Source organism: Rhynchophorus ferrugineus, unplaced genomic scaffold, assembly GCF_030347505.1.
Source record: "Rhynchophorus ferrugineus isolate W39M unplaced genomic scaffold, kcgeb_rfMv2 rfM6, whole genome shotgun sequence".
NCBI classification, from domain to species: Eukaryota; Metazoa; Arthropoda; class Insecta; order Coleoptera; family Curculionidae; genus Rhynchophorus; species Rhynchophorus ferrugineus.
Window position 1 is genome coordinate 13770584 of NW_027472585.1, and position 12646 is coordinate 13783229.

A 12646-nucleotide genomic window follows, 5' to 3' on the forward strand; every position below is an offset into this window, starting at 1 on the left:
TAATTTTATGGAGTCTGAGAAGCTTCTGATGCAAGGAAGATAGAACTACTCCTGTGTCGAACTTTAATATATGTATTTCTCCAATATAATTATTTAAAAATTGTGGTGATTATATTTAACCAAACTGTTTAATTTTTCCTAACCCTATTAAACTAACATGGCCTCTCCCAGTTTTCATATCAAAATATTTTTAAACTGTTTTAAGGCTTCGCGTGTTTTGTTTTGTCCTAATTCTCCCTTAAAATTGGGTTATAATGAATCTCTTAATAATTAAGGCCAATTCTTTCCTTTTGTTTCAGATTGCCAGAAGTATTTTGATTGTGTTAATCAACACAGCACTCCTAACTTTCCCAGCTTATTTAATTTTCATTATTTTTTAATTTTTTTTTTGGAAAGTTGAAAATGTACCTTTGTTTTTAATCGTAGACAAAATATAATAGCAATATATTTTTAAAATACTAGTTAGTGGATACGTGTATAAGCCTCTAAGTAAATATAAAAAGAAGATAAAGAAGAAATGTCACGCAATCTCAAAGAGTGACAATTACTATTGCTAAAATGATACGAGCGCAGTTTGGCAAGCTTTTGATTGATTTTAATTTTAACCTCTCGGATTCGTGACTAAAGCACTCATTCATTGTAGTCATTATTGGCGGTGTTTGACTAACAAAATATAAATTTTTGCATTTTATCAAGACTACAGGCTTGCTTAAGACAAGATTTACTATGACCTAAGAAAACTTGGTATTGAAAGAATATTGGATGATTTCTCTTTACAGTCTATGCTAAATAAGGTGATATTCAATAACAAAGCATTTTTAATTTAGCATTAAGATTAATTACGAAAAACTACATGACAATTCTACATATCTGTTTTATCCAAATTATTAAATGGATTTGAAAGAAAAACGGGCAAAACACTCCAAATTTATGTGTCGCTTAGTTGTTTTGCTCACATGGCGATTGTTAAACATGAATTCTAAAGCGGTGTAATAATATATTGGTAAGTATAATAACATAGCTCTAAAAATTCCAAGTTCTAAACAAGTTGTTCATGTCCAAAGTGACTCATAAACGTAAAATCGAGGTAAACAACATTGTCAATAATATTTGGGATTAGGTCTCATTTGGTTTGTTTATTGTGTATATGAGACTACAATAACTCTATACCTGATTCATTTGAAATAAGAAAATTTATGTAACTTAAAAACAAAATTGTGTTTAGTTCCATGTTATGGGTTTAGTTTTACAACTACGCATGTCAACATATTTTCTTATAATATTTTAATGCCAACTAGTAGAATAAATATGACTTAAAAAATAATACTAACATAAAAGGAAACAGTTAATAGAATATAATCTTTAAAAAGCTAACAAAACGCTAATTTTACCAAATACCTGATTACATTAAATATAACTCAAACCACTATAATTAATCGGTTTAATGTTAACTAATACATGATTTGTGAAACTATATGATTTTATCAAGCTTTAACAGCCTAGTATTTATGAATTCTGTCAGAAAAATGTTTGAAATATTTAACACTAAACAGATTTTATAACAACCTCAAAAAGTTTAGGCCTAAATAAGTGACAAAATGTGGAAGTTGAGGTTGGAAATCGCTAAGAGTCTTTGACTTAACATAGTGAATTTTAAAATTTTGTGCTTGTATTTCTTCTAAAATCTTAGTAATCATAGTTTAAGTTAAACATTTAATTCTTGTAATTCTTTGTCAGGGTCATAATGCTCAATGTGTTCTGTTCCCAAAAGCAATAAAACAATTTTATATTTTATAGGCATTGTTTTAAATTTTTGTGATTTGCCTTTAAGGCATTCATTGCAAGATTTTGAATTCTTTACCTCTCATCTGTTTGCTCATGCTTTTGCAATCAACGCTTCTCTTAACAAAGAAGATATGTTGACGTTGGATTGACAATAGTTTTGGAGTTTCTCGAAGTTATTTCTTGGTGCAGTTAAGCTTTGAAGTTACTTAACTGAATTTTGAAGTTTGAGGTTTGAAAGTACTACAGAAGTAAGAACCATCCATACTTTGAAAAAACAGCACTAGTGTCCGAAGTCAGCACATGTTTCACAATTCAAATCGTAAGGCTACCAAAAACAGACTGAAATTGCTGCAAACTAAAATAATCTATTAGAATGTGAACAGAAACTTGCTGGTTAGGAAGTCTGGCTACCAAAGGAGGACTGCACCAGTTCCATTTCTCATTCGTAGACCATTTGAAATTTGAGTCACCAAAACTTGCGGTGGTGGAGATGCAGTTGCAGATTTACCAGTAGGTTGAGTATCAACATCAAATATTGCCTTTAGGCTTTCGATAAAACAGTGTGAGAATGGGTGGGAAATAATTGGTATAAGATATTTTGTACGAACAGTTGTTGTTGTTAAAAGTTGTTGAAAGTATGTGCATTAATTAAGCTTTTCTGTTACCTTTTCTTTTTTTATTTATAACATTTGAAAATATTGATTTGAAATTGTGAAATTTAAACTCTTCCAGTGGGCACTAAAGATGATAAAAGTTGTTGCAATATTTGATTAAATATGTTAAAACTTAATTGATATAGAACTGAATGCCATAAAATCAAAGTAAAAAGAACTTAACGCCAGTTAAAAAGTCTTTTCAATGAAATTTCCCCTTTCCTACGTAGATGGTCATTGATACCCTCAAACAATTAATGAAATCACAGGATCCCAACGAATTGGATGTCTGCCAGGCGTTTCGTTCGACACAAAATAGGTTATGTGTAATTTCTACGCGGCCAAAGCTCCACAAAGAATCTCTGACAGCCGTCGAAGCTCCAAATTAGTTTCGTCATGCGTTTGATCTTTAATTTGCAACGGGACCGTGAGAGAAACTGTAACAATAAACGATACGAAACGTTCGCAACGACGTAGACGGACGCGGAATGCTGATAAAGTTACACGAAGATGTTTTAATATATATTTTTCTGTTAGACGGGGTGGTAGAAATAATACAAGTCCGAGGAATCTTCTAACAGATGGACAATAACCTACCATAAAGGTTTTAATTAAATCAGAAACAAATCGTACGCAAGAAATACATGAAAATATGAAAAAGCTCCTTCACTATATAATTGTAAATAGGTCTTAATATAATTTCATTATAAATAAACTGCTATAAAATTAATACTTACCGTGGCGAAGGGGACCCCTTTCGGTAAACTGGGTAGTTGGTTGATCAGGTTGCTCGCCTCGAACGGGGGGTGTTGTTGGGGGGCACTAGTCGTGGGTGGTGTGGGTGTATTGATGGGGAGCAGAGATCCAAGCTGAAAACAAAAACGGGGCATATATTCTCGTTTAAAATGTTTTCCACGTTCTTAATGATATTCCTCGTCAATGGGATTATTTTCTCAAAGTCGCTTTTTGTATCTACACGTGGGCGAATTTTGTTATATTTCGGGAATTGGCAACACTGTTGTCATGTGTGACGGTTCCATCGTAAAGTGTGACATTTTTGACTGTACGCGTACTCAGAACATTTTGTCGCACGGACGCTATTTGTTTATTTCATATTTATCTCTATATCTCTCTCCTTCTGAGAGAGATTCAGCACTGTTGCCGTATTTATGAATGAATTTGTAGACGCTGCAGAATGAAGAGCCAATGACTTTATTATCACGTAAATGATGTGATTTTAATATGCGTTGGTTCGAAATTATCATATTTTAGTTAACGCCTAATAAGCGTTGACCGAATAAAATGTTTTAATATTTATATTTTTGTTACTATAATTATTTAATGTATTAATTTAAAATTTTCTTCTGTAATAGTTAAACTAAATATGTTAATTTTTACGATATATTCTATCTAATATTTTATTAATAAGAGAAAAATTGACAATATTTTCATAAGCACCAGCTATTAGTATAATTAATATAATAAAACTACGGTTTTTGAAGAAGCTACCACAGTTATTTTGTTTCGAAGAACTCATATTGTAAGAATCTTGTTCTATAATAAATATTGTGTTATATGATTGTTAATAGTTACCGCTGACCTTATTTATAAGACAGATTCCAATTAACAATAGTTAAATATTATATGTATATGGTTCAAATTTCCTTTATGATTAAATAAATCCTGATATTGTTGATTTTAAGTTTCACCATTTCCAAAAAAATAACGCAGTTACTATGGTCACTTACTTCACTTAAAAAGTATGATTAACATATAGTTACTGTTAGCAGATAAACGTGATGAGATAAAAAAAGAGGAATTTCGCAAAATTAATTCTAATTTATACAAAATTTCGCAAAATTTTAATTTATGCTATAAAACATAATACATAATATAAAATGTGATACATTTATTAATACATTGTTGTATGATAGTTTGTCCATTATGGCTTATAACTTGACATATAATACCAACTATAAAAAGAGGTTGTTGCGTTACCAAAAATTATATAATAAAATGATAAAATAAGGAATTATATTATTTATCTGCTTAGTAGTTCCAATAAATTGCCACTTATTTCTACTTGATTCAAACTATCTTAATAAAGAATTTCTATTGAAACCAACCAAGTAAATTTCATAAATGGTCAACCAATTGCACCATTTTAGGATTTTCATGAAGCTGTTCGCTTCTGCATTCATTTAACCACATTCGGAATCAACTTGCTGATCAAGAAACAAAATAGGTTATCAAGGACAGAAAACAGATTGAGGTTTGAGTGGCAATCGTTCCACAGTTACTTGAAGCATTCCTTCGATAGTTCAGTGGAGTTAACGGAAAATGTTGCAGTTCAAGCCGACATTGGTAGATTGGAGATGTTTAACGTCCCCTAGAAAAATCAATGCTTTGAAAACCATCCCTAATCAGTATTGTAGTTTAGGCTGTGAAGTTATCAAGAGCGAACTGAAGTTGCAGTATACTCACATAGTCTACTAGATTTGAATTGGAGAGAAGTTTGTAGTTTAGACTGCAGTAGCTCATTTGGTAGATTTTATACATTTGGAATTTCAAGTCACCAAAACTTGTGATATTATTCCATACAGAGTGTTCCATGAAAATCATCCAGGTAATTATATAGGGATAAAATATGTTATATAACCTAGCTACGTTAACACGTCTATGGCTATTATAAAGAATCGGCCTAGTGACGTGACGAAATATATATTTTAACATTTTAACGAAATCGCATATATGAATAGAGGACCAAATTACAAAAAATAGGAAAAATGGAGGCAATTATGTCTCTTTGTTATTGTTGAACAATAAAATGAATTCTAGGGCCCTGATAAATCTTTTCTCGGCTGCAATAAAATTGTTTTTTTATAAAATTGTAAATAATAGTAAAATAAGTGTTAGTTTTAATATAAAATCAGTCAAGAATCCGTAAGATTCCGAAGAAATACTGAACAAAATATATTTTTATCATAAAATTTTAGCCAAAATTCGAAATGTTTTTAATCACCAGTTAAAGGGACCTTATCAAGGACACTTGCACTGCTGGAGTCTGCACTTTAGTTCCAATGGTCAGCAACAAGTCCTTGTAGTCCTGATATTGTTTTATGTTATTGCTAATAGGGTAATACGGATATTTGCATACATAATTTTAATCATACTACGGAGTTGAAGAAATCATGGGATTATACAAAAGGACATTCAAATTATGTTTGCGAAAGAAAAGAATGAACTCTATATATGATGCTATAGATGCTTATATTAAATTATATTTGGCATGTGTGCAACAATTAGTTGTAATAGATCATATTTAATTAATTGAAGATATATAAAGAACGATATATTAGAGAATAATGAACAAAATAGACCTTAGGTATACTTGTTGCAGAGCCTTCGTAAACACAGTTATATATATGTAAGAAAAATCATTAGCAGTTGGATTAAATGCTTGCATTAATTAATTACATATATATATATATATATATATATATATATATATATGTATATATATATATACATATATATATATATATATATATATATATATATATATATATATATATGTATGTATAATATAAATCATAATATCACAACTTAAAATTATTAATTAATTTATTTTTCAAAAGAAATTAAGACCAGTGACTACAACAGTCTAGAAGCTTATTTGATTATGCAGTTGGAAAACAATAAATACTTGAAGAATAATATAAGCATTGCTTCAAAATAAAATTAGTTTGTCGACAAGAAACCACCTTATTTCGAAAACAGCGCAACATTAAACATTAAAAAGAAAATTTTTAAAACTCGTTATGCGAATAAGCGACTTAATTAAGATTCGTTCAGTTACGTTTAACATTTTAATTAGTTAATATAAGACGGTTTAACTTTTAATAAGTATTGGGGTCAAGTTACTTGAACTTTGTTCCACCATTGTTTGTTTTCGACAAAAAATAAAACATGGAAAATTCGGTTCAATTATGATTTTGTACGGTGTTCGTCGACTGGCTGCCAAAGTTTTTTTAAGATGTATTAATTAGTAAGGTAAGATGACCTCAGAACTTGGCGGCGTAGAAGGGGGGTAGGAACAAAGTTAATTATTAAATATTTAAAGAAAAAACTTATTACAACATTACTTATTTAATTTCCAAAAACGACTAGTACACATTTACTACACCGATACTGTTTGTTAGCTTCTTTGTTGTTACTTCTTCTGTTAAAATGTACTTTTTCTATTTGTATAAATACCTTTCCAAATCCTGATTAAAGCATTGTACAGAAGTACATTGAAATATATGTTTGTCAAAAGAAAACGTGCTCATTGGCTACGAATACTTTCGCTATTGAAGGTTTATAAAAAGAGTAAATATATAATTAATATATAAATAATAATCATCAATATAATAATATAATAATAAAATAATAATTTAATATAAAATAATAATTAATATATAATTAAGAAAAATCAGAAAACAATTATGTATATTCTCGAGATTGTATTGTTAAAAAGTAACAATATAGAAATTGGTAAAGAAGGTAAAGGTAATACATATAATGTATATATATATATAATCGCTATCACAATTTAATCTGTTCATCTACAAATTAATATGCTCTTAATGTATTAAGAATTAATTGGAATCACAAATTACGACTTGCTTACTTGAAAAAACAATTGAAATAATGTAAATTCAACTTTAAAATAAAATGTAGCCTAAAAATCTAGAAAATGTTCATCGGTATGGATCGATCCTTTATTCAACAAATTATATTTTACACCACATATATGTTGGGTACAAATTAAAATTATGTAAATTTGCCTTTTGCTAAGACATTAACGTCATATATTATATAACGGTGAAGAACAATTCTCTCTCGTAGACTTTAATGCCATACCGATGGTATGTAATATTGGGTTACAAAGTGTGCGAATATTTGAATATAATTTCCCCATAGCTTAATATTAATAGTTATAATAACACCTACTTGAACATGTAATATTTAGATTAATATCACCTTAGTTTAATACGTTATATGAGGTGTTGTTATAAATGAACTACTACAAGAAAAATATTTTATTGGAACGAAATATATAAAAATATTTAGAAGTATATTAGATTCAATAATCGAACGGAAATAATACTCTGAATATAGCAATGTTCTGTGATGGAATCCCATAATATAAAAGAAAATATTAAAAAGAGTTCAAATTCACTAAAGACTGAAAAAAGTCTTGGTTATTAATCATTATTGTGAAGTCCTTGCTTAATTATCCGAAATAATATTCATATTGTGTGATGAATAACGGGTTGTAGTAAAGCCATGTTGATTTTGGCATGTTTTCCGAAACTAATTAAATTAGTTAGCCCTAATCCTCAAAAGACGCGTGTACAAATTTGACAGCTGTCGGATCATTAGTTTGTGAATTATAGCATTTTGAGTGAAGCAACTTTTGTTATTGTGAAAAAAATGATAAAAAGGAATTTCGCGTGTTGATAAAATAGTGCTTTTTGAAGGGTTACAATAAAGTTGAAGCAAATACTTAGCTTGATGCCGAGTTTCCGGGCTGCCCCATTAAAATCAACCATCAAGGATTGGTATGCTAAGTTTAAACGTGGTGAAATGAGCACCGAAGTCGGTGAACGCAATGGACGCCCAAAAGTGGTTGTAATCGACAAAAACATTTAAAAAATCCACAAAATGATTTTGAACGACCGTAAATTGAAATTGAATAAGCAGACACTCTAAAGATATCAACTGATCGTATACATGCTCTGTACAAAGTGTGTGCCGCGCGAGCTCACTTTTGACCAAAAACAACGACGAGTTGATGATTCGGAGCAGTATTTGAAGATGATCAAGAGTAATAAACTCGAGTTGAAACATGGCTCCATCATTTCACTACGAGTAGACTGCACACGATGAACCCGCTCCAAAGCGTGGGAAAATGCAACAGTCGGTTGGCAAGGTTATGGCGTCTGTATTTTGGGATGCGCATGGAATAATTTTCATTGACTATCTTGAAAAAGGAAGGACCATCAACAGCGACTATTGCATAGCGTTATTACGCATCACACTTGATGGGAATTATGTTGAATAAAAAAAATTGCTAAAAAATGTGATTTACTATCAATCCGGAGACTTTTTAATTGACCTGTTATATATGCTAGTCTCAAAGAAGAACGTAAAATTTTTCACCCGATCAATCTTACTAAAATTTAGAGTTACTAAAATCTGTGATTACGGCTGTTTTTAATCGCATGTTTGAAACCAGAGAGTCGAATTATTTAAACAACTAATTAATACAAAATTTAAACGAATTATGTTTTTTTTGCTGATGATGTACTTGAATGTTAAGATGAAATATATATTAAAATAATAATAGACCTAGATTGGTAAAATATTTCATGATGCATTTTTTATATATTGAATTAATAATTGCTTTGTTTTAAACCTAGTTATAGTTAGTTATTTACAGATTTCCACAATGTTATTGATCATTTCTGTTATTGGACCAAGTTGCTTTGCCATATTTTAGTGATTTTACTGTTTGTAATTCGCCCAATACTGGTTTGTTATTGGGAGGTTTTTAGAATGTCAATTTTTGGTAAAATCGATAATCCTTAATTCATTCCTTCCCTCATCGCGTGATATTATGAATGTTACAACGAGTTTTGTTTATTTTCTTTTCTCTAGTATCTGTAAATATTCGTAAGGTATATCGAGCTGGTGGGCATACTTTTTGTGGTACCTTCAATCACACTTGATGGTAAGTGAATGTTTATATTTTGCCCATTAGAATCGTAGTTATACTTATCTAGTTTTTTAGGTATTGGAATATGAGGTAAGTGGTAGTAGGATGGGGCGAGTTCTCGAGAATATGGCGAGTACAGTAAAGCTTCCTATTCAATTGATTTCAACACTTCATGAACTAGTTCTGATATGAGATGTGTGTTGTTATGTAGCAAAATTACCTTATCTTCTCTTAGCGTACTGTGCCCGTCATTTGATCAACCCACAGTTCAAATTGGCCAGTTCTCTATACCAACTGACACATACAAACTATGATAGATAGGTTTTGTGGCCAAGAAGATTTGGTCTTGAAGTCAATGGGTCGGCTTCGTCAGGTGATGTTTTTTTGTTTTTGTTCGCTTGAGATTTTCGATATAAATTCATTTTTTGTTGTCCGAGTGAAAGATTATTTTAAGTTTTCTATCAATTCTTTTGAGTTTGGGTTTGCATTTTCATCCGAAATTCTGTATCTTTAAACGTCTCTAACCTGCCAGTATGTTCTTTGTCTTGAACATTGAAATAATCACATTTAAATTTCCGAAGCTACGTTTTACATGTTCTTAAGATTGGAGCGAACTTCAATATGTAGTAAAATTCGTATTTGCGGCGTGGCACAAATGCACGTTTTCAGTCACAAAACACCACATTTTCAAAAGATTATAAATCTATAACGCTGCTATTTTTGGCGTAATGTAACATGTGTAGTTTTGATGTCAATGTCATTAGAATAAAATGGCATAACATTGCATACATGGGTAGTGAAATTTGTTACAGAATCGAATTATATTTAGTAGATTACCTAATATGTATAAAAAACTGTCAGTTCGTTTCTAATAAAAGATTTTGCCACTTGTTAATCACAAAATTTTCTTTATTCGATGATATTCGGATATCTTGCTAAATAATGTCGTATAAAACGAAACAATTGATAATAGGGGGGTATACTGACTTGTGAATAAAAAAAGTAAGGAACATTTCATATTCCCTCCTCATTATTATGTCGGTTTTCTCAGATGTTGCAAGTTGTGACCAATATTCCTTGAATAATAGTAATTAGATTAAGTTTCTGAAATAGGCATATTTTTAACGGAACTAAGCAAGGTACAAATCGTTGCGATATTATATTAGTAGGGAGATCATTATTTTGACAAAAAGAAAGAAAGCTTTTGGTCTACAATTCCAATTTCTTAAGATATGCCACTTTTAGTTATAACAAACAACATATTGAAGCGTATTATAATCGAATATATAATATAACATGAATTCAAGCATCGACATGAGCTATTTTACTTCTCTGATAAATAAGAAACAAATTTTAGTGTAATTTTATTGTATTAAAAGCAGCTGTTAGTAGCAGCACTGCAGATAAAGGTGAAATCGTTTAAGGTGTTATAAAAGTATACTGTAACGCAAGACTTTTATCAAGACTGTAATGAGAAACTAGATAATACTTCAAGCGAAATTCCCCGGAACAAGCTGCCCCCCTAACTTTAGTAAAGACTGTTTTGGTAAAGTGAGATTGAACTGTATATAATTGGCGATAAAAAGGAAAAATTTAAGACCTTAACTCTTTCAATAAGGATTTAATTAAAATTCCTGAAGTTACTTTTAATGTTTTAATTGGATAATTACACGCCGCTCAACTTTTAATAAGTCCAGTGTTAAAGATCCGAACATTCTTCGGCTTTTAACAAGAACGAATTCTGAAGCGGTCTGAAGGTTTTCAGAAAATTATTTTTTGGTTTACGTTGTTTCGCGTTTGGCACGTCATAAACAATTGATGTAGGTCATCTAGGTTTTTCAACAGACGGCTTCGTAGGCGTATTGGTCAAGGCGACAGGACGATCCTCCTATTGTTGCGATAGTCGGTGGTTCGAATTCTGTTGAGATATGGATGTACTTTATGTTTGTGATTGTAATTGTAAAGATATTATGGCAACAGTGGAAAATCCGACAAGGAATAACCATCCCAGTAATAATTCACACCAATAATCAGGATGGGTAAAACCGAATAATGCCGAGGATTGTGGTCTAGAGCCCACGTTAAACTTTAGGTTCAGTAAAAGAAGACTTCAAAATATTAATAAAAAAAAGTGTTTCAACAATTCTTGAACATAAAACTACGTTTCTCATCATCATCGCTATCGATTCATAAACGGCGCTAGAAGAGAATGAATACTGCTCAACCAATAATAACGGTGCTGCGAATATTCTTTACTAAATCTCGCTACAGTTGATAATTGTGTACAGATGTTCTGGCTTCGGATCTTGGTCCATGTCTTTTTCGAAACTGTTCACTACGTCATTCAAAAGATTGATGTCGCCACATAATTGAGGAATTCTTACACTTTTTACTCGGCAGCCATGTTTAAGGTCTTGTAATCTGCGTCTCTGCGTGTGTTCTTGAATTGTGCTCAGACTGCCGCATCTTAACTTGATTTCTAATACAATTTCGGAGAAATCATGTAGAATTTTCTTGAAGCATCCAAAGCTTACAGATCTAAGCCTTACAGATCTGTGAGAAATAAAAGTTCCTAAAACTTGGCAGATTCAGTATTATTACTTCCAAAAAATTGAACTTCTCATCTTGCTCGAACTGGATACCATCAACAAACATGAGATCGATTAAGGCGGCCTTGGCATCATGTTTAATGCCATTCTTGTTTCAAAAAGTCTCATATAGTTGGATTCATTACCATATTGAAAGGCAATCAAAAGATTAGAGGTCATCTTGGGGAACACCGAAAAACTCGAACCGAAATTTCGAACTCACATAATATATTAAACATTTTTCACACTATGAACATATGAACTTTGTTAACCAATTTAATTACATTTGGACATGTTATCCTCGCGGTGATATGCGATTTTTCTTGTTATCTTAATCTAACTTGTTGACATTAACATCTCAAACCTTATATCTAAACATAACAATGAGGTTATTGTGTAACTATCTTGCAACCACGACAACCATGGTAACCATTAAAGGATGATATAAATATTACAACTCTGCATCTAACTTTACTTATAACTAATAATAATATAAACATACACATTATCTAAAGAAAAAACACACAACTAATGCAGTCATCATATGATGCCTTAAGAAGTTTCATGATTTTGTTAATGAACATGTTCATCCTCTAAATTTACTCAAAATAGGGCTTATGTATACAGTTTAAAGAAAAATGTAAATCAATAAAGGCGACATCGCATACAATCGGCATCTGTCGAAACTACATCAGGCTCTCCGAAAAGATGTGGCAACACGGTATTACCTTCAGAGATAAAACACTATGTTGATAGGATAATCTAGTATAGCTGAATCATCCCTTTTTGGAATATAGGCAGTTCCAAATTAAGCTGAGTTTTTAAAGAGATGACACCGCCTTCCATACCACAAGTTC

General features: G+C 31.0%; 1 protein-coding gene across 8 annotated transcripts in view; it reads right to left on the bottom strand.

The window, feature by feature from the left end:
• Nucleotides 1-12646, bottom strand: part of Mp (collagen XV/XVIII-type protein multiplexin) — a 754107-nt gene that overhangs the window by 87060 nt on the left and 654401 nt on the right. For 7 of the 8 annotated variants that reach the window (XM_076407452.1, XM_076407453.1, XM_076407450.1 and 4 more), the window contains one exon: nucleotides 3176-3307. In XM_076407452.1, the coding sequence (XP_076263567.1) occupies nucleotides 3176-3307 (132 nt within the window). Of the gene's footprint in view, nucleotides 1-3171; nucleotides 3308-12646 lie in introns of all 8 variants that reach the window. The other variant, XR_013006194.1, reaches the window with a different exon arrangement.